Source organism: Vidua chalybeata, chromosome 2 (genome assembly GCF_026979565.1).
Source record: "Vidua chalybeata isolate OUT-0048 chromosome 2, bVidCha1 merged haplotype, whole genome shotgun sequence".
NCBI lineage: Eukaryota > Metazoa > Chordata > Aves > Passeriformes > Viduidae > Vidua > Vidua chalybeata.
The window spans coordinates 72,924,401-72,951,762 of record NC_071531.1 but is presented as its reverse complement, the minus strand read 5'-3'; the positions used below and the strand labels follow the sequence as shown (position 1 = coordinate 72,951,762).

Genomic DNA, 27,362 nt, shown 5'->3' with positions numbered 1-27,362 from the left:
GGCGGTGCCCACTTCCAGCCTCTCCGTTTTCACCGGCAGTGCGTCTGCCCTTCCCGTTCTAGCCCCACTGAAAAGAAACGAACACACCAGAGTCCCGTTTCTGAAAGGGTTTTTTTGTCTTTTTTTCTTTTTTTTCCTTTTTTAAGAGCTTCATATATATATTTATATATATAAATTATTAGAATGTGTGTCAGGGCTCGGGAGTGCGTGGGGAACATCGTTTGGGTGGTTGTTTTTTTTTCTTTTCCATAGCTGGGTTGTTGGTTGTTTTCTCCTTTAATGGTTAAGTAAATATATATATATATATGGGGGACCAATCGAGAGATACAACTGTGAAATCAGAACACGCACGCGGGGGCAAGGGGGTCACAAGTTGCTACATAAAACTGCCACGTCTAATAGGATGTGCATGAGTTAAAGTACATCAATTAGGATGGGTGAGGGGAAAGGGGCAGCCACCATCTTACAGACAGTCCCAGGACGCAGTGTTACGGCTGGGCCACGCCAGCTCTCCCCATGGGGCTCAGAGGGGTCACGGCGCTGACGGCAGTCTCCAAAACAGTCTGCTGGTGCTTCGCACCTCATGGCCGTGCCCGTTCCCAGCAGCTGGGGAAAGCACAGCCACCGTCCTGCAAACAGTCCTGCGGTGCTTTGCACCCTGATGGCTGGGACCGGACCCTCCGCAGGCAGGAGAGGCCACTCCGGAAGGGACCTGGAACGCTTTGTTTGCATCTGAAGGGATGTTGGGAGAATGGGAAGCTGCTCTGGCTAATCTGAAAAAGTTCCATGTTGCTTTTCTGTATCGCTAAGCAGTATCTTACACCTAAAGGGGGGTGGGGTGTTGAGGAGGCATCTTGAAAAAAGGCTCTTTTGTGTTTGCAGTTATTTCTTGGCCGCACCTCCTCCTTGCAGAAGCAGAAAAGGCAGGAGCATCCTGTACATGAAGTCCTGCAATGCTCTGCACTTTTTATTTAATGCAACTGTTCCCCCAAAACAAAGGACGGAGCTCCTGCCACCCTGAATTCATGTCAGTCTTTGTCTTTCTGAGCTCTATGCAATGCTGATTCTCTTCTCTTCAGAGCTCAGCTGAAATCACGTACCCATCGCTTCAGGTCCGTTAGTGGTGCTTCAGTCCCTCCCCATTTTCTCTCCTCCACTTTTCCCAGGATGCCATCCCATACTTTCTGTCATCTTCTCTTGTACTCTACTGCATGGTGGGATCAGGATGTGTCACTTTGCAGCTTCCCTTCCCCCAGGATTTGGTTGACTGATTGCTTCTCTTGAGAGAAAGACATGATGATGTCACGCTGACAGAAGTCCATTTAAAGGGGTTTGTCACTTTCCTTTTTCAGGTGGCTAGGATAAAAAAGAGGAACAAGGTGATAGTGAAAGGGAAAAAGGCAATTTACACCATTCCCCTGCCTTTGTTCATCTGGACACATACAACACTGCTGGCTTGGGAGGTTTTGTAGATCCTTTAAGTAGGAGATACTATTGAAAAGGTACAACATTCTACCTCTCTCTTTCCCAGTGTGCCACCCCATGCACACGTGAATTCCTTATCTTGGCAAAACCATCAAGCCTTTATAAATGTTTTGTATTTTGGCAGGAGTATCAGTTAGTCATAACTGCATTAACATGTGTGAAACACAATAAAGTTATCTCCCCCCTCAGAGAGGAGGAGCTGAGATCTCACAAGGGATTAGCCACTGAATAACCACTTGCCAAGTATGACTTTCCTGGTGGTCAGCCATAGCTGAGCCCCATGGCAGAGCGTCCCTGTTCCCCGTGTGGGCTTGGGCCACAGTCACCTGCTCCAGGAGCAATGCTTTCCCTGTTCCCACTGCCTGTGCCAGCCCCACGCCAGGGCTGGGCCTGGAGGTGTTCTTGTGAGAGAGAGCAGCTCCACGCACCTGTAGTAGTCCTCCTGCGTGGGGAGCGGCACGCCGTGCAGAGGGTGGTGGGCGTGGAGCCACTGCTGCTGCTCCAGAGCCAGGCGCTGCAGCTCAGCCGACTGCGCGTGCATGGCCTGCAGCTGGTGCGCCGCCGACATGGGCGCCGAGAGGGAGCCCGGCAGGTCCCTGTAGGGTGCGGCTGCAGCCAAAGGTGACACAGAGAAGAGCCGAGTTAATGCTCCATCCAAGGCCCCACACTCAGCAAGACCCTACTGCACCCCCATTCCCATCCCTGCCCACGTGCAGGACCTGCTCATCCTGACAGCGTGGGCCTGTCCTACACTCTGTTTAACAGACCTCAGTTTGGTCCTGTGACACCTCAGGACACCCCTGTCCCTTGGAACTCTGCTGATGCTCTTTGGAGAGCAGCAGTCCCTGTGAAGTTCCTTACCAAAGAGCTGGTGGCGCAGCACTTCGTTCTCATGTAGAGGGTGAGGCAGGAGAGGGTTGGGGATGGTTCCAGCCGGGTATGGTATCCGGGTGAGGTGTGATCCCGAGGCGAGGGGGTCGATTAGAGGGTGAACGGAGGCTGAGGCTGGGAAGAAAAGATACCACAAGATAATTGTCCCAGGCTTTGTAGCAGGTAACACAGAGACAGGCACAAGGCCTCACAAAACAGATACGGAGAGAGAGGGTCAGAGCATGCTAGGGATGGGATGATTTCACAGCTAAACAACAGTGTCATCTCCTCCTGAGTGTTACTCTTTTTGCCTGCATCAAACTTCACGTGAACTGGTCTGGCAGAGCTCTGTCCCTACACTCCTCAGGAAGAAATACTGCTCCTTAGGATAAAAGTTCAGCAGGGTTCTGCAAGGACCTGCTCTGCAATCAGGTCTGCACCCCATATCATGCCCATCTGTCACCCCGACAGCCATTCACGTGCATACTTGTACTGGGTGCTTTCTTTTCCAGGTCTTATCCAGGACAGATTCTCTTTCTAGTGGTTTGGACTCCCAGCCAGAATAAGGTGCCCAGCCAAGGATGGTAGGGAAAATGCACATTCACTTGTACCTCATGCCATCTCTGAGGAGTTGCAGCTGCTCAGAGCCAGCGTCTGTGACTGACACCAGACTGCACTGACTGCTCACAGCACCTGAGCAGGCACAACACTTTTTTCCTATTGCACTGTAGCTTGGGCTTTGCTTCCCTGAGATTTTCATCCCTAAACGTTTTACTTTGCTTTCCTGTAGGATGTGGAAATGGAAGGGACCACCATTCAATTCTAAAACACAGCAGCCTCCAGCTCCTTATGATTAGCCCACCTTCCTTCTCATCCCATCCCATCCCAATATCTGCAGTCATAGGAGCAAACCTGAGAACCAGCATTTCATTAGTCCTAAGGACACTGCCAAAGTGTTCAAGCAGGGCTCCCGCTCCCTCTGCAGACTCCAGTGTAAGGAATGCAGTTTGCAGCAGCACCACCCAGGCACTCAGTGGGACTCCAGCACATGTACTGTGGCCTCACAGACCCAGAACAAAAGGACACAGTGCAAACAATTTTGCTGGCCACTGATCAGCAGTTCCAGTGCCTTTGGTGAAATGGGAGTGGGGGAAAGGAACAATGACCATGATGTTGGACTCTTTTGGCTGAAGATCTATGGCCTCAAAATTTAGTTCGTCAGCTTTTAGGGTTCCCCAGGGCCAGAGGCAGGGAGGACAGGGAAGGGACAGTAGGATGGAAATCAGAGCTTTGTGCAGGGCACCACCACCATGCAGCCCTTACCTGCGTGTATGGCATCCTGCTGGTGGAGATGGAGGTGGGAGTGGATGTGGGAATGCTGATGATGATGAGGTGTCACATTGAGCATCTGCAGCCGGGCCAGAGGGTCATTGCTGAGAGCGGCCACCCGCTCGGCGTGCTGGCGTTCAGCCGCCAAGCGCTCGGCGTAGGACATGTCAGGACGAAGGGTCGGGCCAGCTGCCAGCGCCAGCCTCTCCCGCTCCAAGTGGCCCAGCCCTGGGTGGAAGGGAAAAGCGGGATGAAGGCCGGGGGCCGTCTGCAGACTCAGCCCGCCGTGGCGTGGGAACGGATCCATGGCAGCAGCTGGCACAGCATGGAGCTGCTCCAACTCGGCCGGTTTGACTTCAAAGCCAGGCTTGAGACGTTCACGCAGATCCCGGTCCCTCAGGTCTCGTTCGCGGGCCTCCCGCTCCCGCAGCTCGCGCTCCCGCGTGGCTGGATCACTGCTGTAGATGGCTGGCACGTTGTAGCCCAGCAGGCCCGGGTCGACGGCGCCCAGGGGCACGTAGAAAGGGTGGTTGCGGTTGCTGGGGGACATGACGTGGGGCCGGGCATACTCGCTAAGGGTGCGCAGAGCTGGTGTGTCAGGGCCCAGGTATGGGGGAACAGTCGCTACAGCACTGCCCTGCTCGAAGGAGGGGCGGTGGGGAACCGGCCCGAGGGACGAGCACTCGACCGGACGGCCCTCCTGGGCCATCTTCTGCAAAAGAGCAGAGAGACCGGCTTCAGGGTCCCAGCGGGGAGCGGCCGAGGGGGCCCTTGAGCATCCGCCCCGGCTGCGCTGCGGCAGTGGGACTCCCAGACCTACCACACTCCTCTCCAGCTCCCGTTCCTTCTCCCGCTCCCGCTCCTTCTCCCGCTCCCGTTCCCGTTCTCGCTCCTTCTCTTCACGGGCCTTCTGCTCAGCCTCTCGACGCACTTTCTCTACCAAGTCTGCTCTTTTCTTGGCCAGCTTGGAGCCATCAAGGGGCACAAAGTACAGGTCTGTGCGGGAGCAGGAGTTGAAGCCACGGTCCAGGTGTTTGTTGAATCTGGGGATGAGAAGTGAAGCCCATTAGTGCCGACAGGGCTGGTGAGCAGGGATGGGGACAGGGACAGCTATTGTGGGAAAGGCTCCATGGGAATGTGAAGAGCATCATGAAAAAGGCAAGAGGGTAGCTGCACCTCAGGCTTGGGGTGATTTCCTCTTCCCTGCCCCATACGCCCCTCCCCATCCTTAGGAGAAACCAGTCTCCCCTCACCTGGCTGACTGGCTGGCATGGCTCGGCACATCCACCACCTTGGGGGGTGGTGAGGGGCTGCGAGCAGGTGGCACGGGGCTCTCCGGGGGCTCGTACTCCTCCGACGGCTCCTGCTTGATCTGAGCAGCGCTGAGGGGGAGTGGGGGCGGCGGTGGGGCTGGGGCAGCCATGTTCCCTGGCAAGGGTGGTGGGGCAGAGGGGGCAGGTGAGGGGGCTTTGTAGCCTCCCGCCACAGGGGAAGAAGCCACCCGGTAGCCGGGAGGGGTGGCTGCACGGAAAGGGGCAGCCGAGGAAGTGGGGGGCGAGCCCGGCTTGTAGGGGGCCGGGGGCTGGAAGGTGGGGACAGGGGAGGCCGCCCGCTTCCCATACGGGGCCACAGCTGACGGGGGTACCGGGGGCGAGACCGTCTTGTAGGGGGCTGCAGAGGGGGAGGCCATGGTGGCAATGACGGTGGAGAGGGTGGTGGCAGCAGAGGTGACTGGAGGGCCAGCCCCATGAGCAGGGGAGGGGGGCGGAGGCGGGGGGAAGGTGTAGGTGGCAGGACTCTGCCCCGGTGGGTGCGTGCACATGCTGGGGTAGCTTCCCTGGGAAGAGGCAGCAGAGGAGGATGAGGAAGAAGAAGAGGATGAGGACGAGGAGGAGGAAGAGGGGGCAGCGGCTGCAGTGGCAGAGGGAGCCTGGCTGTAGGCAGCCTGGCTGTGTGGAGGGTAGAGGCGCAGCCCGTAGGTGGGATGGGAAGGGTGATGGCTGCTGGACTCCAGGCTGTGGGGGTAGCCCCCGGGGGGCTGGGGAGGAGCTGTGGCTGCTGGGGAGACGCCCCCGCTGCTCCCGTGACCGTGGTGGTGCTGCTGGGGAGGCTGCTGGTGATGGGGGGACTGGCCGGGGAAAGGGGCAGCGGGGTGGGAGCCAGCATTTCCCAGGGGGCGGCTGTAAGGGGGTGGCCCCTGGCTCCAGACGGGCTGCGAGGGCAGGGAGGGCTGGGTGTACTTGGGGGGCTGGCTGGAGACAGAGAGGCCGCTGGGCGGGGGGAAGGAGTGCCCATAGGAAGCACTGTAGCTGGGCAGGGGCTGGCCCGGGGAGGGCTGGGGGTACTGGGCAGAGGAGCTGGAGGGCGGCAGTGGTGGTGGGGCGTAGGGGTAGCGGGAGGGGGCCAGGGCCGGTGCCTTCTCCTGCCCCATGCTGTGGGGCGAGGGCAGGTGGCCGCTCAGGGCCTGCCCCACCATCCCTGGGGAGCTGGAGGCAGCCACTGCGTTGTTGAGGGGGCGCAGGGCTGGCGGAGGAGGCAGGTTGGAGGAGACATGGGGGAAGGAAGGGGCAGAGGCCGGGGGGGCAGCCGGGGGGTTGGCCGGGGGTGTCTTTTGAGGGGGGAGCCCTCCTCCCACCGAGGCCAGTGAGATTGGGGTGGTAGGTGGTGGATTGTGCTTGGCGCTGAGGGTCTGCTCACGAGCCCCCGGTGCCGGGAGCCCCCCCACTCCACTGGCAATTTTGGCCCCAACCTGGACCACATTGGCTGTAGGATAAAGGGGAGTGTGGGAGGAAGAGGAGGAGGAAGAGGAAGAGGATGAGGAGGAGGAAGGGGGAGCAGAAGGGGCAGCAACAGCAGAGGAGGAGGAAGAGGAGGAGGAGGAGGCAGGTGTCTGTGGGGCTTGAGCCTGGAAAATGCGTGAGGCCTGGCCCTCCAGCTGGGAATGGTAACTTCCTGTGGGGGGTCCCTGGGGGTGTGCCTCGCCCGGGAGCCCAAAGCTGGGCTCTGGTGGACGGGCCAGGCTGTCGGGAGGGGGAGCTACTGGCGGGCTCTCGGGGAAGAGTGGGGGGTGGTGATAGGAGTGAGACGGCCCCTGGGACAGCACAGAAGAGGAGTCGGAGTCGTTCTCCACGCTCCCAGGGCTGTAGACGCTGGGCGAGGTGCTCCTGTTATCCTGGTCAATGTCCCGTGGGTCGCTGCTCATCTCATCGTTGAAGCTGTGGCCATCAAGGCTGTCAACATCGGATGGGGATGGAGGACAAGGCAACTCCTGAAGTAGAACGAGGAGGAAAGGGGCATTATGGGGCCTTCCAGACCTCACATGACACACTTCAAAGTTCCCAGAGAACTTGTTTTCTGACCTTTCTCTGCCAACCTCAGCACTAGAAAACCTCACAGAGGAAAGGAGACATTGTTTGGCAAGGTACACATAACACCAGTCCTGCCTCCTTTCCAGTGCTCTCCGGTCCTTCATGAGCATTCTGTGGTCAGTAAGGAGGTAACAATGGGTTACCTTGTGTAAAGAGGCAGTGAGGGAGGGCAGGGAACTGTTACACACGAGGCTGAGAGGGAACAGATACAACAGGGGTGATGGGTTGTTGGCCAGGATATGGTATCACCGGTGGCATGGAGCAGCACACACCACAGCGGTCCCAGCACAGGCCCCAGACCCAGAATTGCTTTTCTTGCCCCTGCAGAGCTCTCCCTGCTCAAGGAGACCAGCTCCCACCCAGACCCCTCTCACTGTTCTACTCCTTACTTCCAGGAGTTCCCCCTGTGCTTCCCAACCCCTGCTGCTCCCCACCACCTGCTGCCTCAGACAATGTGCATTGGTGATTAGCAGTCATCATGGGTAAGGATAACTAACAAGCATCACTCTAATCAAGGGAGGCTAAGCTGAAAAAATACCACTGTTGAGCTGAACAGACTGTCCATGTGGGGAAATTACAGAAGTGGAACCAAAGTGGTTGAATTATAAGGACCTCTTAACATGAGTAAGCATCCCCATGTTTGCAGGCCTTTAAGGCCAGTTCCCCGAATAGGCTAACAGGGAATGGAGAAGCACAAGAGCTGAGTCTTCCAACCACACAACCACCAATCCAGCCTGGTGCTGTCGGTGTTTCAGAAACGACTGCCACGGCTCTGTGTGCATGAGCAGGTGTTGAATGACTGTCACCTGGAACCCATCATGACTTAAGCACCTCCCTGTCACACTGTGCTGGGGTCAGAAGGGACTGACTCCGACCCAACCTGTGGCTGCACACGGCGACAGGCTTTTGCTCTGCTGGAAAAGGCAGGGCACATCCCCAGCTCCAACAGCATAGCAGCCCCCTGAACACAAGGCAAATGAGACAGACAGCCTCTATCTGCTCAGTCATCACTCCTGGTGGCATTTTTGTAGATACCATTTAGGTTGGAAGAGCTGCAGTGCAAAACCCAAGGTGTCGGGGCTCCCAAGCAGCAGGAACCTCAAGCTGAGCAGGCACGAGCAGCACAGACAAGGAACTGGAGACTCCTTTGCTCTAGAATGGGCACATGCCAGCAATCACAGCAGGGAGAGCTCACCTCAGTTTTGGTTTTTTTGGGAGCATTGGTGTCCTCCCCCTCACTCTCTGAGATCTCTTCTGTTCGGCCCTGCTTGCTGCTCTTGGGGGTGCAGGATTCCTCCAACCGGCCTTTCTGCAAGGAGACAAGGAGAACAGAGGTGGAGGGTCATGGATAAATCTTCCAACCCGACAGGTCTTCACAGACTGCAGCAGGTGAGACACAGCCACCATGGCACATGTGTCGATGACACTAGCAGAGCAACATGGACCCAGGATATGGCAAAAATGAGCACTAAAAGGGTCTGGTGAGACTAGACACCAGTTCTCAGGAAAGTGCAAGATGGTGAGGATGAGAGCAAAAGGGATTCTGCCCATTTCAGAAAGCTAATCCAACAGAGGCTACTTAGTGGATCTCTTCTGGTCTGTGTCCCTGGATCCTCAAATGGATCCCACCCAATCTGGGCAGTCCTTGGCCACCCCACACTTGTGTTCTAGCTGATATTACCTTTGTCGCTTGTCGGGATTTCTCAGCCTTGCCATCACTGCTGGAGGTGCTGACACCACCAGGGGAAGCTCGACCCCGTGACCTGAGCTCCTCTCGAGGCCCCGGAGTCTCTTTCTTCCGTCCACTCCGCATTGACATCTAACAGAGGGATCACTGTGTCAGTCCTGCTTTGCATCTCTCACCGCTCCTGCTCTGTGCCCAGCCTCCCAAATCCCCTGAACCCCTTGCACTCCACTGTGCCAAACTCATGCCCACTAGCTTTGCAGGGAGCCTCAGTTCCAACCCACACCTCCAGCCTGGCTCTCGTGTCCCACCCCCCTCTCCCACCCCACATACTGAGTCCTTGTTCTGTCGTGTCTTCATTCTTTTGGGTGTGGGACCCCCATTCTCCTTGGCCCGGTTTGATGAAAACATAAATTTTTATGACTCCACAACCCCCGTTGGCTGTTTCTGAGGAGACAGAGATGGGCAGTTCTTCTGGAACGGGGGATCACACCAGCCACGTAATAAAATCCTGCTGAATCCTGAAAGGCAAACAGATGAGGGAGGAGAAAGACTGAGTGAACTACAGAACATCCTTTTGTGGATTGCTATAGAAATATGACAAAATTACCATTGTTTCCTTATTTAGAGACTCAAGTATGTTTACCAAGAATGCAATAAACTCTCTCATCAGTGTGGGAAAAGATTTGCCCACTGCCATATCCGATTTCCAATTTCTAGGAGTGATATGTGCATGATGCGAGGTATTCATTTTGAATGGCTTCAGACTGAGGGCAGATTTAAATTAGATATTAGATATTAGGAAGAAACTCATTACTCTGAGGGTGATGAAGCACTGGAACAGGTTGCCTCATGGATCCCCCAATCCTGGCAGTGTTCAAGGCCAGGCTGGATGGGGTTTTAAATAACCTGGTCTTGTGGAAGAAGTCCCTGTCCACAGCAGGGGTGTTGGGAGTAGATGATCTTTAAGGCTCCTCTTAATCCAAGCCATTCTGTAATTATCTAATTCTATGATTCAGGGCCCAATAACACTGCTTTGGAGGATGCAAGAAGGAATGGTTATCAGGATGTTATCTGTCTTCTGGAATAATTTTAGTATTTTCTTTTCCTTGGGGGAAAAAATAACTGGAAAGTGTTTTAAAATGTTCCAAATTACAATTTTTCTGACTTTGTTAGTTCATCTTCACACTTGTCAGTGCAGAAAGTTACACCGCCCTTACCTGGCCATGTGCTGCCATTTGCTAGTCCCATGTCATTTGTCATTCAGCAAAGTGGCCTTTGCTGAAGGGCACTGTACAGCCCTGCCCTCTCCAGAGCACATCCACATGCACTCATGCACCACCACATAATGCAGAAAATGTGACAAGTCTTGCTTAGGCTGTTCCATGCCCAAGGTACACAAATAGGTGTGAGAAAACACATTTAGCTTTGCTTTTGCATGACACCATCACCAGCTCTGTTTAGCCTGGCGTGCCTGCCAGGGTGTCCTCCTCCTCAACACACAGGATGTTCCTCAGTGTACCAGACCGAGTCGTAGCCAGGGATGCAGAGTACATCCTTACACTTTGCAGCAGCAGGAAGATTTCTGAGATCCCTCCGGAACAATTTACAGCTTTGTGCCATGTCCAAAAGCATTTTACTGTAGATATTTAACACCCTGTTCTATCACACAGTTCCTACTCTGGAGTATGAAAGTACCATGTTTGTGTTAGACTGGGAACTGGAGGAAATTATTCAGGGATACTGCTCCTAAAGTTAGCTTGCTTGAATCCAGCGAGCTAAAGACCTTTTGCACTGCTCTGCACTGTGCACACATAACCAAAAATACTTTATCCTTCCCAAGCCTGTCATCTGAGTTGCTATACTCAGCCTCTGGAATGGACAATCTGAAAGACAAGGGAATGGGTCCTGTGGAAGAGGCACCAGCAGAAAAAAGCCACAACTACTGGGTTTTATTGTCTCATCTGGAAGCACAGAGGAATTCTGTGAATAAGAAGCCTGTGGATTTGGGGCTCCTGAAGACCATCCCACACCTGGAAATATCAGCTTCCAGCTAAGCAGTGCAGGAGCAATCTGGATGACTTCCATTTCTCCGAGAAGGGAGCTGAAAGCAGGGATCAGAGCAAAAGCACCCGACAGGAGAACTCTCAGACCTCCCATGCAGCCCTGCTGCTGGAATGTGTGGCCCCAGGGTCACTGCTTTCCACTGTCTTCATCTGCCTGACCATGAAAAATGACACTGGCCTGTCTCTCCTGGGGCTCCACATCTTCCCTGACCACTGCTTACAGAAACCCATCTGGAAGGTACTTAGGAAAATCAGGGGATTGTTTGTTTTAATTCCATTAATATTTTATTTGACCTTCATCACAAAAGCCCCAGGGGGACTCATCCAGCATTAATTCCCACACACATCAATTCATTAACTGAGACCTCTTCTTTAATAGGAAAATAGCTGATGATGGTTTATAACTGACCTAATGGAGGCAGAGCCCACTCCCAATCCCCACCCGCTGACTTGTTTTACAGGCTCATATTTCTGTCACGCTTTGGCCTTTGGTTGCTAATTCAGCCAGTTACACTGATGCTATTCTAGATAAGCAACCAGAATCAACATTTCTTATGTGAAACAAAAAATTGTAATACCTAAGGTAATCCTAATTTAACTCAACTTTGACTCACGCCATGGTGGCAAACCTGCAAGCATTAGTTCAGCTCTGAAGGCAAGCAGCAGCAACAGCACGCTACCAATGTCACTGCTCCCTGCATTCCACAGGAATAGCACCCATGCCTCCCACACCAGAGAAGCCACAGTGATAACGCAGCATACAGGTCTCACTTCAGCTTTCCAGCAACCCTGGAATGACAATTACCATCCTCTTCCCAGAGAAGTCAGTCAGGAAAATAACATGCAGCCAACCACAAACTGAAACTTCCCTTTTTGAAAGGGATACCCACTCCCTACTTATTTCAACCACTGAATATGCAGTAAGAAACAAAGCCAGAAACAAACAACGGTATTTCAAGAGACATAATCAACCACTAACTGAGGCAGAAGTTTCTGTCACTTAGACAGTGAAGATTTTACTAAAATATGTAAGAGAATTGATGCACACATTATTAGTATAGCTGTATAGCAACTGTTATGGCCAGATGAGAGGATGACAAATCTGTCTTCTAATTTTAACATCTATGAAATAAAAGCTTGCAGTGTGAGCCTTTACAATTTGCAAGTTACACCTAACCCTTCCCGTCAGTGAAGATCCCTGCAAATGCCTCTGAAGGGTTCTTAGGGCTCCATGGTTTTGGTTAGGAGGTGAGACGTGACAGGCCTGCTGTGGAAGGGTTAACCTTTCCCTGGCCCTGTGAAGCCCTTTACAGGTTCAACTGAGTTATGAGGCATTGCAAATTGCTATTTTCTGTTTGTATTTCATACAACCCAGCTTGGCTTGGCTTATTGCCCAAACCCCTCCATATTCTCCTGTAAGCCCTGGTGAAGTCTCCCGTGAGCAACACACACTCAACAGGCATCCCCCACGTGGCATTCAAAATGGATCCCACTCCTCCTCCTCCTCCTCAGCTCCAAGTAATTCTCCTTCCCAAAGCCTGGACTGTCCTGCACTAGCAGCCAGAAGCTTATGAGGTTCAGCTCCTCTTTTGTTGAAGGACACAGATAGGTTCTCTCCTTCCCAGGCTGTCATGTGGAGCAATTCTCCCAGGTAAACAACTCCCAGGTAAACAAGTCCATCTCCAATGAGAAGCACTCAGGTTTTACCTCTTCAAAAGCAGGCTGAATGCTTGTCCTTGGCTCAGGAGAACATTTACACATTAGGCTGTGGCTTTGAGGAAATAAACTTTCCTAGACGACAACAGAAGCAGAGGAAATGGGAACCAAGTTTCTGGGGTGGTTTGAGGGCTTGGCCAGAAGCGTAAATGACGAACGAGTCACGTGCCCAAAGCACTGCACACACTGGGGCTGCAGGCAGGGCTACACCCAGCACGTGTCCAGCAGCCAGGAGACCATTTCCACTGAGACCAGGAAGACACGGAGATGCTGCCAGAGCCATGGAGGGTTTTGACACTTCAGCAGGTGCTCAATGGCAGAGCAAGACCCAGGATGGGCAGCCCAAGTCCAGGGCTCCAGTCTACTTGAGAAGGTCAAACGCCAGCTCCAGTCTGCTTGAGAAGGTCCAGCTAGCCCTCTCTGGGGCCAGTGCCAGCAGAAGGGAGAGATGAAGGATCCTAGCATCAGTGTCATTTAGAAAAAAGAACTAACATTATACCCTTTTTGGTTTATTTACTGTAGACAAAGCCAGCTTCCGCTAGATGCAAGTTTGGAGCAAGGAGTCAGTGGAATGACTGCTTTAGCCTAAGTACAGATGTTCTGAAGTGCAAACCTCTTGTCTTCTTCATTTGGGTACTGTTTAAAGTACACAGTGACTACTCTTTAAGTCATTTTCTGAAATGTAGGAATCACATCCAAAATCCTATATGAAATCCAAGGTATTTGGTATGCCAAGGCAGGGATTCAGAAGTCAGATGTGAAAATTAAACTGAGTCTGGTTCTCTGCAATTCAATAGCTCTCTGTTCCCATCCTGTTTTTTCTCTTCCCACTTCTACAAAGGCATGGACTAGCACTGGAGGGAGGAACCAGGGTGGCAAAACGAACACAGCTGCTTTCTAACACATCGCAGATGCTGAAAAGTGTCCTGAAAATAAGCTGGAATGTTAACTGATGGATCCCTCTTGATGGGTAAAAATCACTAAGAAGAGGAGCAGTATGCATATATATATGACTGCCCAATGAATGATGGTCCCAAATATTTTTAACTCCTGTCTCTATCTCCCTCATTTTGTAAAATGAAGGGAAAATTTCCAGAAATGTAATCAGTTTTAAAGATTGTGTAGGATCTTGAAAACATTAAGTTTTGTCCCAAATACTGCAATCAGACAACCTGAAGTACAGAATTTCCCAATGGCTAATTACCTGATTTCCTGCTTGAACCCTGGCATTTTACTATAGGGCATGATGGAGAAAGAGAGGGAAGGAAGGGGAAGGGCACCGTGTCCAGCGTTGGACAGCAATGAAAAAACACGTCAGGGTTCGGGTCGCACGTCACTGTCTTTTGATACATACCTGGAGCGTGACATTACTGTAAAAGGCAAAATGACTGTGAGCAAAGGGATTAGGATGCCAAAATGGTTGAATACCAAGATGGCAAACATTTGTGGCTAATATTATCTTGGGTGTGAATACTGCCATGACTGGCTAATCTTCTGTATTCAGTAAATCTTGTTAAGAATAAATATACGAAGGTATACAAATGAAAGGTAGTTTTCCAACAAAGGCATTTTTCTGTCTCCTACAAAGTAACTACAACACTGGGTGGATGCAGGGGCTGTGAACTCAGGCTAGGAAGTGAATTCATCAAGGACCAGGACTCCTGCAGGTCACTCTCATGCAGGTCACTGCACACAGAAACCCCAGGATCAGAGCACACACCTCCCAGTCTTCTGCAGACCTCTCCACAAGGCCTGGGACAGGCACATCCAACTACCAGCAGCCATCGGACACAGGCAGGAAGGGCTGAGACCTGCCCTGCCAGGGAGGTTTGGCAACACAGTGTTATGTGGCAAACTCAGGCAAAAACACCTACAACACAAGTTCAAACTGTGACTACTGCTCAGGAGGTCAAAATAATATAAATCCAGTATGAAAATAGTGACAGCTGTCGATTTCTGTTATTTTTCATAAAGACACTGATTTCATATTGGCAGTGTACTGCAATTTCACCGGATTCTTCTGTCTTCAAAATATGCAAAAAAAAATACTCATCTTGAGGCAACAGCTTCAATCCTTCTTATATGTACTTGTTGACAAATTCACTTGTCAGGCTACCTATGTGCTTCTTCTCTGCAGTAAAATAATAAATAAAAATTAAAATGCTAACGCTTCAGGAAAGGGTGCCAAATAAGAATACTAAAAATAACTGTGCAGAACACTGGCAGTCTTAGGAGATAAAGCTAGTTTACATTTTATTAAGCCTATATTAATTTTTGTTTTCTTAATTTTGCACAACCATGAGGAGCAAGAATGTTATTTTGAGTATGAAAACTCTAATTCTGGAACCTCCATTCAAGTAAAAATGTATCTGAGAAAGAAAAAAATTCTGATTAACAGAGTGAAATAACAGAGCTAAAGCTAGGTCATAAATAATAAAAACATTCATGCATTTAACAATAGCTTAATTTACAGCATAGAAGAAGTTATTAATTTTTGCAAAAGCAACCGAAAATAAGGTTTGATTCACTAAATGAAGGTTAGATGTACTAAAGAAGGTTATGTTAATCATAAAACAATTCCTGAGGGCACAATAAAATGACTGTTAAGCATGTAACAGATTTACTTAAAAATCCCAGAAGAATCATTCTGTCTCCCCAGAGGAGGGCTTCCAGATCTCTTGGAGATACAGGCTGGCAGAGCCCAGTGGTGGATTGGGAAAAAAAACACACTGGGCTCTACCTTCTGCAAGTGGGATGGAGCCTACAGATGCATGATCCAGAGGACACATCACACTCCCCACACTCGCTATTTTGTGAAGGGCAGCGTCTTCTATATTTGCAACACCTGAGCACACCTTACCTGTGGAGCTGTTAGGGGCCAAGGGTCTACTGTAATACCTCACACCCCTCTTTTGATACACAGATGTCCCTTTGCTAAGAATGCAAAGAAAATTACCCAGAGACATCACAGGGTGGTTGCCCAGAGACCCAAAGGAGGATGCTAGCTGGAAGGGACATCTGGACTCTGAGCTGACCAGCGCACTCACAAGTGATACCCTTTGGATATAAGAGGCAGATCCATTAAAATGGCACCTGAGCATCCAGCAGCCATCGAGAAAGTAAACTGCATGCTAGAATTTCCTGAGGATAACATCATTATGCCCCCCCACAAACGTATGGCTTTCCTGTATCTTGAAATGTGTGTGCAATTCTACTTCTTCTATAGGAACTAGAAGGGGCAATGAAGAGGCACAACTGTGTGGGCTAGACATCTCTGTCCAGAGAAAAGGTTATTGAAGTGAGGGTGTGACTGGGGACCATTAAGCCATATATGAAAATTAGAGATTAGGTAGGAAAAAATTTTGTTACTGTCTTCTCCAGTAGAAATTTGATGGCCATCAAATAACACTACAAAGAAACACGTTCAAAACTAACCAAAAAGAAAGAGTAGTTCTTGAAACAGGTGGCTGCAGAATTTCCAGTTAAAGGGCACCATGTGTGCTAGAAGGTTCTATGTGTTTGATGGGAGAAATGGAGAGTTTCATTCAAGAGGGAATCACTGGCACTTTCTGGATAGCTAGAAACCATATCTGGCTGTGGCAGGTCCTCCACTGAAAACAGCTGGAAGCTGTAGGACTATCAGAGGAAAATGGCACAGGATTGGATTGGATTGGATTGGATTGGATTGGATTGGATTGGATGAGATAAGATTAGAAAATGACATTATTGGATTAATGGTTGGACTCAATGATCCTGGAGTTCTATTCCAACCTAAATGATTCTATGACTTTGCAACCACTGACCCTAAGGACACCCTTTAGATTCTCTGTTTCCAGGGATTCATGACTGACAGCAAAGACAACACAAGAGCCACATGTGCCAAGGGCAAACATGTGAACAGGATGAAGATGGACAGACACATCCAGAATAAAAGAAGTGAACTAGGACAAGGGAAATGGGCAGAGGAACAATAGTACAGCAGATATGAGTTAGTGGTAAACTTCAAGTCACTCCTAGGCTTGGGATCCCACAGCTTCTCCTTAGTCTACTGGCCAAGGACTGGCCAAGTGGGATGATTCTGCCCTCATCCCTCATCTCTCATCCCAGAAGTCTGAAAAGACTTCTAAGAAGGCTTTTTTTGAATGAGTGAAATCCACCAGTGCACAGAGAAAGGAATATTCCTCAGGAGCAGGAAAAGAAATGTGATTTTCACCTGACTATACACAGGATTGGTAAGGCAATTATGGGAGAAGTGCACACCATTTTTACCTGTGTACTCCAAAAAGAATGCTGACAAATTGAGGAATGTGATGAACTCCTCCCCCTTATAACCTTAGGCTGAATAAATACAGCTTGCCTGAGAAAACGTTAAAAGGCTTGAAGATGGCCTATGAGCACTACAAAGGAAGATGATTTCTGACAGTTCTTTAACCTACACAACAAAGACCCCCATATCCAATGGATCTAGCTAAAGCCAGATAAATCCAACACAGAATTAGTGCAAAATTTGAAAAGCAGGAGAAATCAATCACTTGAAAAACTTGCATAGGAATCTAGTGTATCAATGAAAATTTTAAAGGGTTTTCTTTTATTTTATTGTAAAATAAATGCTCTTAATATTTTCTGCACAGACCAGCCAGTTGATGAGAACAGTTTTTTCAATATTAAACTCATTAGTAGTCATAGAACTTGGCCAAAAGGTGATGAGGTCTACCTAGCTCTGGGTGACAATGGACTTTGAAAGCAATGGTCTAGCAATGTAAGAGGAAAGCCTGATGGATAACCATGACTGGATAAACCATTCTTCACGGAGGGTGGGCCCTCTTTATGTGTCTGGCAAACTCTGAATAATTCTGAGGTAAATCACTTCATCAGTTGCACTGCCTAAAAGAAAAAAACGGCAGTATATCCAAAATACTGTGCTACAGATACACTTTATATCCAATACACTCTGCTATATATATCAATATAAAATTTAATAACTATATAACATTATATTTTATACAAGATATATATTATACAAACTACCATATATATTGTGATATACACACACGCATATATATATATATATATATATATATATATATATATATATATACACACATATAGTAAATCCAATTCACTGTCCAAACAGAAGAAGGTTGCTCAAATGCAACCTTCACTTAAGTGATCTATAGCACAGAGAGACCTTGGGGAAGAAACAGGCTATCATCAAGTGCATTGTACAGCAGGGAAATACAAGACTAAAATTTTCCAGCTAAACTCTCTGTGATGAAGAATGTCACCAGGGCAAGAGACATGAAGTAAGATTGAGAGCAGCCAGCTCCCCTTCTTCAGCAAAGCCCAGACAGACCATCATTGGCTGAAATTGCCTGGAGAAGATATTGCAGTTAGCCTTTGGTTTGTAGGTGAAAATACTGCCACAACAATCAATCAAACATTGATATTTTTACAGGAGGAGGCAACAACAAATCAGTGTTTGCTGCCACAACACACACAGAAAACAGACGATCAGAAACTTCTGCAGGAGGATTATCAGAGCTGGAAGCTAGGCATTGCTTCTGAAGGGATCGCTTCCTCACAAAGTTGACTTCTGTTAAACTTAAAACATGGCCAAATCCTTATCCCCAAACATTCAAAGCCCAAACAGCCAACCAAACTGGTAGGGAGGTGAAGCTCAAGCCACTTGAACTGGAAACATCCCCTTCTGTTTCATCATTCTCCATACACACCTCACTGACAACATGGGCTGTGGGACCACAACCACCCAACACGTGACTGGAAGGGCAGAAAGATTCTCCAGTGCTCATCTCAATGTGACAAAGAGCAGTGCCACATGCACCTGGCCAGCCTGGCAACACATGCCTTGGGCACTGCTGAGCCTCAGTAGGTCAGGGAAGGCACTGAGAGGGAGCAGCTCATGCTCATGTTAAACCATCTGCTGTGACCAGACTCCAGCAGGGATCACAGGCATTAGTGATCTACCTAGGTGATCGATCATTAGTGACCTACCCTAGGTGTGCTCACTTGGTTGAGAGAACGACTTTTGCAGAGATGCCCTCACTTTTGAACAGTCAGAACTTGTGTTGCCTTCTCCTTCAGCCTTTAAGAAGTTTGTAAAGTACTGGTATTTTGTACTTCAATAGACATAGTCTTCAAGAAGTACAGATGGAAGAGATAAAGTGATAAACACAAGAAATATATGTCATACTTCCAAAGCATCTCCTAATGGAGGAAGAATGAGACCAGAAAATCCAATGAAGGCAACAAAATAGTTTATTTGTCCCAAAGAGATTGGGAGACAGAAACGAAGATAAAGTCTGATAGAAAAGAAAAGCAGGTTCACAGAAGAAAAGGCATTATACAAGGAATAATGTAAGATGGACAAACATTCAAGTAGGTATTTAAGGAGGGGCACAGGTGAACATATGCACAGACCAATTCCAGAGATTGCATTTGCAAACATTATACCCCAGACCTGGTAAATAAATAAACTTTCCCTACACAGCTCTGCATTCCACATGGACTGGTCCTCTCAACTCCACCTCCATCCCCAAGAAAATCACTGATGAACATGAGAGAGCTCCAGGACAAACTGGGAAGGTGTACAAGGAGTGACAGGGGCTGAACTTTGGGAAGATAAAAACCTGCCTGATGCATTTCACCCACAAATAGAATCACGATGAAGTATGTCAGTTGGAAGGGACCTACAATGATCATCTAGTCTGACTGGACTAGATGTTCCTCCTCCTCTTGAAGAACAATACAGATCAGGCTGCTTTTAGTACAGCAACCTCACCATGCTATAGAATCATAGTTCCTTGCATGACCATTATCATTTTGGAATACAAGTACACCCACAAGAAACATCATCATCATTCTTTGTTCAGGCAAACCTAAAGATGAGAATGCAAGAACCTTTCAGAGGTATCCAACGGGTACAAAACCCAGGGAAGGAGGTAAATGCATATGAAGAGAGGTAAAGGCAGGTCACTGCAGCAGGTTAAACCTGTTCATCTTGTTCATTAAGATTCACTGCACATTTAATTTTCAAATGTTTGGAGTTTTTTTTATAATTTCTAGCAAGAACTATGGTACTACAAGTTCACTCTTTGGCTATGCTTGAAAAGCTCAATCATGAATCATAACTGAAAAAGTCTGATTTGAAAGATCAGGTCATTCCCAAGAAGTTGGGGAAATACACAAATGATTGGTTTGCCATCACTAATGACAGACACAAAATGACATTAACAACTTGGCCGAGAAAAAGGGCAAAAGAGAATGAAAATAATTCCAAATGAACAATTTGATCATTCACATTTACAAGTGTCCCATCCATGGGTAATGACCATGGAGCTCCAGCCCCTTGTGTGTGCAGCACAGCAGTGATTCGCAACACCCTCGGGCTTAGAAGATAAGGGAGTTCAGCTTTCAACTCAGACAGCTGTGGGATTCTCGAGTGGGAAGTCAAAGCTGAGCTCTGCAGCTTTAGGCAGCACACACCTGAAGGGTGTGTAACCATGCTCCAGCACTCAGGTGGATACAAAATAAATGGCATTTGCAACTTCTCCTTCGCTCTCCTGCTACACACCTTAGGATAATGGCCCACTACTTTCTCCTCACTTTTTTAAGGCTGAAAAGCATAGCAGCTCCTATGCAATCCACCCAGTACAACCAGAAACAATGACAACAGATTTGGGTGCCGAGCTTGGTAAGGACATGCTGCTTCTCAAGGCACAGCCCACTAAAAAACAGACCCTGCAGACAAAAGCCCTACAAATTCTTTCAGTAGCCATCCTGACAAATGAGGAATCTGCTGCGGAACTCAGGGCAGCCACGGCACTGAGGCAAACACAAGGAAAGATACTGCCCATCTGGAAAGCAACTTCGGGAATGTACAATAGCTATCAAGGCACAACTCCACGGCATGCAAAGGCAGCGTGCAAAGTAATGCCACGGTGACCAAATGGCTGCCACTTCAACAGCACAGCGGCCACTCGGCAAAATACAGCCGGCAATTCGCTGGGCAACAGCAGCCGAGCCGGCCACAGGCCAGCTCAAGCCAGCAAGACAGAACAGCCACCGGCTCCATGGCATAGCCAAAAGGGCAATGTGGGAAACCCAGATGCCACTTCTTCAGGAATCCTGAATAACAAATGGACAACCAGCCGGACACAACAGGGATCTCGGCCGGTTCAAGAGGAGCGCAGCCGACACCTTGATGCCACCCAGCCGTACGGGGTCTCGCCAGTGCCCCGGTCCCCAAGCGGCACCCTGGCGTGCCAGGGGAGGGGGCAGGGGTAAGGGGTAAATCCCACCCGTGTCCGCTGCAGCCACGGCGGGGGGAGCCGACACTCTTCTCGGTCCCCCGATGGAAACGTTATTATTCCCAGTTCCTCCTGCCCGCTCCCCGGCCGCACCTGGGGAAGCGGGGACAATACGAGCCCCCCCGCGAAGGCAGGCAGGGCGGGAGTCGGTCCCCTCCAGCGTTGTGCCGCCCTCCTCCCCGCACGGCGCCGGGCCGCAAACTCGCAACTCCCGCCCGCCCGCGCCCCCCGGGCCCCGCGCGCCCCTGCCCCCGCCGAACTTCCCGCCGCAGGGAAGGGGGGCTCCGCGGGCGCTGACGTCACGCCGGGCGCGCGGCGGGGGGTGTCCCCGCCCCGGGACCCCCGCGGCGGGCGCGGAGCCCCGCGCGACCCCCGCCCCCCCGTTCCAGAGGGAAGGCGCTGCGCCGCCGTCCAGCGCAGCCGAGCCCCGGGCGGGCAGCGCCCCCCGGCGATGCCGGAGCGCCCCCAGCCGCGGCCGGGACCCCCGCCCCGCCGAGCCCCCGTGCCCCGCGGCGCTGTCCCGGCTCCTTCCCGGCCCCTCGCCGCATCCACGCCGGGACAGGGATCGCCGGGGACCCTTCCCCAGCGCCGCGGGGGTTAATCGCACTCTCGCCCCTCCTGCCCCCCCCAACTTTGGTGTTTCCCCCCCCCGCGCCGCCTCGCTCCCCATCCCGACAGACGGACCGGAGGGCTAAAATCAAGCCGAGAAAGAATGCAGCGAGTGGGCGACAATGACAAGCTGGGCGGGAGCGGCTGGGAGCGGGCGAGGGACTCACCGGCGGCTCCTGAGGGGAGGTCGAATGAAGGGAGGAATGGAGGAGGCGAGGAGCGGGGGGCAGGGATTTAAACGCTGCCCCCCCTTCTTTTTTTTTTTTTTTTTTTTTTCCCCTTTCCTCCCTCCTCCTTTTCCGCGCTCCCTCGTTTCCTCTCGCGGCTCCGGAATAACCGGTCGGTGGCAGGGACAGCGGCTCCGGGAGGGGGGGTGCGGCGGGGAGCGGGGCCCCCCCGCCCCGCGGCTGTGTCGCCCCCTCTCCCGCCGCGCTCAGGCGCCTCCGCCTGCGCCCCGCCGCCCTCCCATCGCTCCCACCGCTGCCCGCCTTAGCCACCTCCCATTTCCGAAGGGCCCAGAACGAGCCCCCTCCCCCGCCCCTCTGCTCCGCGCTCGCCGCCGCCCCTCCCCGCGAAACACCCCACACACCCCGCACCCCCAACCCACCCGTGGGCAGCGTGGGACAGGGGAGGAGGAGACGCGGACGCGGGGCGAGCAACCGGCCCGGCCCCCGCCCCGGCCGCGGCCGCGCCCCGCACCGCTGGGCCCCCGGCGCCGGCACAAAGGCCGGGCAAAGTGGGGGAGAGAGAGCCCGGAGGGTCGTTTTTGGCAGGACGGGCCCAGGGCGACCGAGAGGTGCGGGGGGGGTGGCGGCCGGCCGGGGCTGCGGCGGGGCCTCCCGGGGGGCGGGGGCGGCGGCCGCCCGACGGGCGCTCATCGGCGTGCGGCCGCGCGCGCATCCATCCCCCCCGATTCCACTTCCCATCCCCCGCCCGGTTGCCAGGCAACGGCACAAAGGGAGCGCGAGCCTCGTGCGGGGGCCGCTCCGCGCTGCCCGCACCGGGCTGCGGGCCCCCCCGGCACACGCACACACGCGGCGCGGCCGCGGCAGCGGCGGCGTGCGGGGCCCCCCCGGCTCACACGCGCACGGCGCGGCCGCGGCAGCGGCGGGATGCGGGATCCGCTGGCGCGGGCCTCGCCCGAGCGGCGCCACATCGCCCCCCCCTGCCGCCTTCCGCGACCGCACGGTGCGGGGGAGCGGCGGGGCTCAGCCATAGAAACGTGAAACATCCCCCCACGGCTGCTCAGAAACGCGGCTGCCTCCCCTCGCTGGCCAAGTTCATGGCGTCGATGGCCATTTTGGAAAAACTGCTGTCGGAGGAATGGCTTTGGGAAGGAAGGGGAGAGCCCGCCGGCTCTGTCACCCGGCCAGCCCGCCAAGGGGCTAATCCAGCTCCATCCGCTGCCTGCTGCGGGAGCACGGCCAGCGGAGCACGGGGCTGGGAGCCGAGGAGATGCTACAAGTGCTGCCCTTCCTGCCCCGTTTAGCTGCAGAAGGCACGGCAGTTGTGGGGGCAAACCTGGAGCTGTATCTCACAGACATGAACACGGCTGCATGTTTAAATAAGGGAGCCTTAGTGTGCAGATGGGCAAGTTTCACTCTGATGGCCTTCAAGCATAATCCCAAAATATTTCCTCAGGAGGACCTCTCAGTGAGCAGGCTGGATGGCGTGCTCTCCGTGGGCTTTTATTCAGCAATTCTCATTGTCCGTTACATGGCTCCGAGCACTATTTACTGTACAGCGTCCAAACTCAGCACTGAATACAGTTGTATTCCTCTCCTCGTGGGGGTTTCAGCAGTGCTATTCACCCCAATGCTTTAAAAATCATTAAGAGCAATGTCCCTTCTAAGCTGATGGCTCCCAATGCAAGTGTTCCACACCCACTTCCAGGGGTACCGTGCCATTTTGGGGCCTCACTATTTATCCTGGACACAGAGTTGCTCTCGGTGCTTCTCATTCCCAAGCCAGCCCCACTGGCATGCAGCACCCTGTTGCACAACATCAGCATGCTTCATGTCTCTAGCTCTCATTCATTCTTACAGTCCACCCTTCTCCCCAGCCTGCTTCTTTGTCCTGCCCCTCGTGGGGACCCTCTGCCCTGCCAGCAGTAATCCTGAAGTGCTGTGGTTCCCTAGGACTCTCTGGTTCCCACACCTGGCATGGGAGATTGAAAAAGCCATGGCTAACGTTTGCAAAAATGCTCACTGGGTTTTGTGTGGTCAGTCCAAAACATTTCACCACACTGTTTTGGAGAGGTGCTGTGTGGAAGAGAACACCCTGTGGATTCCAATCACAAGCGCTATCTGCTTCACAAAGTGCCTCACCAAGCTGAGCCCCAGACAAGAAGACAGAATATTATTATTGCTGTTGAGGTGGTGGCGTTTGCAGTTGTCACGGCTGCTTCAAACTGTCACCTTTAGGAGCTGACAGCCTTGCGTCCCGAGCTCACAGTGCGTGTGACCCTTAGAGGCCAAAGTGATGATTCATGAAGGAGGAAGATCTTGTCAAGATCCTTGTTCTCTGGATGCTAAACAAAATACCCAGATCCCCAAGGTTTGTGGTTTGAGGAAAAGCCTCTGTGGCAGCTACAGTGGTTGGTATTGCTGAGATCTTTTGGATGAGTAACATGTGATACCAAGTTTATATAACCACAGTGTCAAGCCCCAAATGGTTTTCATGTCATCATCTTCCATAACCAGGTCAGTTGCTTCAGTTTGAAAGCTTGACTTAAATATTAAATTTATTATCAAGATTTTTAGTGTCATTTGTTATTTCAATAAGTGACGAGGCAGAGACTCCAATACCTTATGATAATCATACTAGGCTTTGGTTTATTCCAAGAAGCCAGCCAAAGATGGCCTGCACTCTTAGTTTATGAAGAGACATCAGAGGTGGTTCAAAAGAGAAGCAGGACCAAAGCAACCATTCATCTTCCCCACTTATAAATGCTCACAGCCAAATTGCTGCTAGGTCAAGTCACACCCTATGCTTTCAGGGTGGTAAGTATAGGTGGAAAACAGACAAGAGAACCACGAGTGCTTGTTTGTGCTCGTGCAGCAAGACCAAAGTGGGCTGGCTGCAGAATGTGAGAAATAAAATTATTTCACCTTTGAAATCAACAGATTGAAGGTCTTGGGCAAATCAAGAGCATTATAGCTGTGTCTCTTCAGGATGGATATATCACCTGGGGAGTCTGTGAGCCAGCCAGGAACCAAACTTCCTGGAGTGTGTAATCCTGGTCCTCCCTCGGTTTAGGGACATAGGACATGCCACCTTGAGATCTCTCCAGCCACATCATCCCACTGCTTTCCAGTTCTACCAGGGGACAAACAGCTGCCTGCAAAAGGAGAGGCCCTGGCTGGGATGTAGCCTTCTTAGGGAAATGCAGCACAAGAAAGTTTCTGATAGTCCTGTGGGGGAGGGAATGAGATAAGTGAGGTGCTGGAGCTCGTGGCATACAAGGGGAGGCTGAAAGAGCTGTTTCTTTTCAGCCTGGAGTAGAGAAAAGTTAGGAGGTAACCAGTTACTCTTTGGCTTTTTTTTTTTCCCTTTGGTATGGAGGGCTACAGAGAAGTGAGAGCCAAATTCTTCTGACTGGTACACAGTGAAATGCCTATGAAATTTGCAAGAAGGGAAATTGTGACTAGATAAAGGGAAAACCTCCTCCCTAAAGGTAGTTCAGCACTGATACAGGTTTCAGTAGGGGTTGGGGAATCTCCTCACCTTGAGATGGTCAGAAACTGCCTGGCCAAGGCCCCAAGCAAGCCTCATCTAGGTCTGGAGCCAGCCCTGCTGTTAGCAGGGGCTTGAAGTCTAGACCTCCAAACATCTCATCTCAATTTTCCTGTGAAACTCTTACTCTAAAAACACATGGAGCCCCACTTCCCTTTTGACACACAGCATATAGTAGTCTCCTTGATGGAAGGAATAAGGAAGCAAGTTATAGCTGCTTCCATGCCGAGATACGCAATGCTCTAGCATGCTGATCTTTGCCTAGAGAGAGAGCTTTGTAATGTCCCCCTGCCAACCTGTCCAAGCTGTCTGTATTTAGTCTTCCAGCAGCAGAGACAAATACTCTTCTTTTGATTAAGCTGCGCAGGACCTCATAGGAATTATCCAGCACCCAAATTTTTGGACTTCTTGTCAGATATTCATCAAGACAGTGTCCCTGACAGCCTCCTATATGAAAGATACTGGTTTCTCAAGGTTGAACAACATCCCTCTGTTCTTGAGACAGACGAGAACATACTAGAGAAATTCGGTAGCTCTTCATCATTAAGGCTTTTCTCTGGACTCTACAGCAAGCCTAATTCAGTGACACCTCCCCTTCCAGCTCATTTATGGGTGCACACATGTATTTAGGGAAAAAAGAAAAAAAGAAAAATACTGCAGGCTTTGGGGGGGCAGGGGGGAAGAGGCAGCAGCTAATGTTAAATTATCCTGTTAACAGCTGTACATTGCTCTGCAAATGTAATTTAAACAGAGTATGATTTGAGAGGTACAAGAAAGCAAATCCAACAAATGTTTCCATTCACAGATAGCGTCACATTGCCAGCCCATCCCTGTGTTGTTGCTCATACTCCGACTGCATTCACATTACAGCACAGCAATCTGATGGAGACACCAGCTCATACAACAGGAGTCCTCAGGTGTGGGATCAGCCGAGTGCTTGGACAGTTCTACCACAAAGAAGCTGTAACCAAATCTTTGCCGCTGAGCCAAAGGGAAAGCAGCATATGCATCTTCGGATGCACTGCATGAGGACAAATATTTGCTGTACATTGTGCCAGCAGTGACGAACTCTTTTGATTTAGAAAAGGCACCAAGGTGAGGTACTGCTATGGCGGGATGTGTTCCCATCCCCTCAAGGCTTTCACGCACTTTCCCTGACACAGGGACGTGATGATGCCTCACCGGCAGAAACTCTTGCCTAACAAATTCTTCCCGCACTGTAGGGACATGTACACCACTTCCCTGCTGTTGCAGCCTGGCTGCATTTAAATGGGCAACGCCAAATACCTTGGGCACTTAATTGCCTTCCTTGCACAGAAAAAGACGAATGGGAGGGGCGGGGGGGGGGGGGGGGGGGTGGGGAAGGGGAGATGCTCTTGGGAATATGAAACGTAACAAAGTTGTGGGTTTTTTTCCCCTAAAAGACTGCCCTGATTGCTAAGCAGTAGCCATACTGTTCAGAAAATCCTAGTATCTAAAACAAAGGAGCAGTGAGGTGTACAACGGGAAAAGACAGCCCACTGCCTGTATCCAAAATGCACGTTCCTTCTGGAAAACAGCGCTGTCACGCACACAACCGCTTTTGCGGGAGACATGACCGCGGGGGGGACCCACAGGACCCCGCGGGGTGCCGGTGCCGCCGAGGGGGACGCGGGGGCGGGGGAAGATGGAGCAGAGCCTTCCCCCGGCGGCACCCGGACTACAGCTCCCAGAGAGCATGGGCGAGAGACGGGGCACGAGCTATTATCCCCTGCCACTGAAATGTGTGCTGTGTGCGCTGGGGATGCCCTGGAAACCAATCCTGTCTCTACCCTCAAATTTTCCCTCCCACCCTCTTCTCAGTTCTGGGCATCTGTGCCAGAGTCTTTGTCTTCCCTTCTTGGACTTAGTCCTTAATCTATACTGTTTAGTAAAGGATCAGCAGTGAAATGCCAGTGTTTTAAACTTTTGTCTTTGGATTTTAAAGACTGCATTAGGACACAGTCAAGGGGGATTGGGACTTGCTGAGCAACCTCAGAAACAAACTTAGACAAGAGTTAAGCAAGGGTCTGGAAACTTTCTGTAGGGAGGGAGCTGAGTGTGCCCAAGAACGTGGTAGGGCTGCTGACATGAATATAAGGGTGGGCAAGGTGGTTTTATCATTTATTCTCCAGTTGTATTTCTCACAGTAGCA

The 27,362-nt window shown here is 51.2% G+C and overlaps 1 protein-coding gene across 3 annotated transcripts; it reads right to left on the bottom strand.

The window, feature by feature from the left end:
• Window positions 1–97: 97 nt before the first annotated feature.
• ATN1 (atrophin 1) lies at window positions 98–22,136 on the bottom strand. Of its 3 annotated transcripts, none has more exons than XM_053935576.1 (10): window positions 22,062–22,136; window positions 9,070–9,257; window positions 8,734–8,871; window positions 8,248–8,361; window positions 4,938–6,952; window positions 4,505–4,727; window positions 3,679–4,396; window positions 2,347–2,490; window positions 1,914–2,094; window positions 98–1,356 (listed from the first exon to the last, which is right to left on the bottom strand). In XM_053935576.1, exons 2-10 carry the CDS (start codon window positions 9,145–9,147, stop codon window positions 1,323–1,325), a joined length of 3,645 nt encoding a protein of 1,214 aa, XP_053791551.1. In that variant the 5' UTR covers window positions 9,148–9,257; window positions 22,062–22,136; the 3' UTR covers window positions 98–1,322. The 3 variants fall into 3 exon arrangements, with proteins under 3 accessions (XP_053791551.1, XP_053791550.1, XP_053791549.1); XM_053935575.1 differs by lacking the exon at window positions 22,062–22,136 and adding an exon at window positions 21,530–21,933; XM_053935574.1 differs by lacking the exon at window positions 22,062–22,136 and adding an exon at window positions 21,622–21,933.
• Window positions 22,137–27,362: the final 5,226 nt, after the last annotated feature.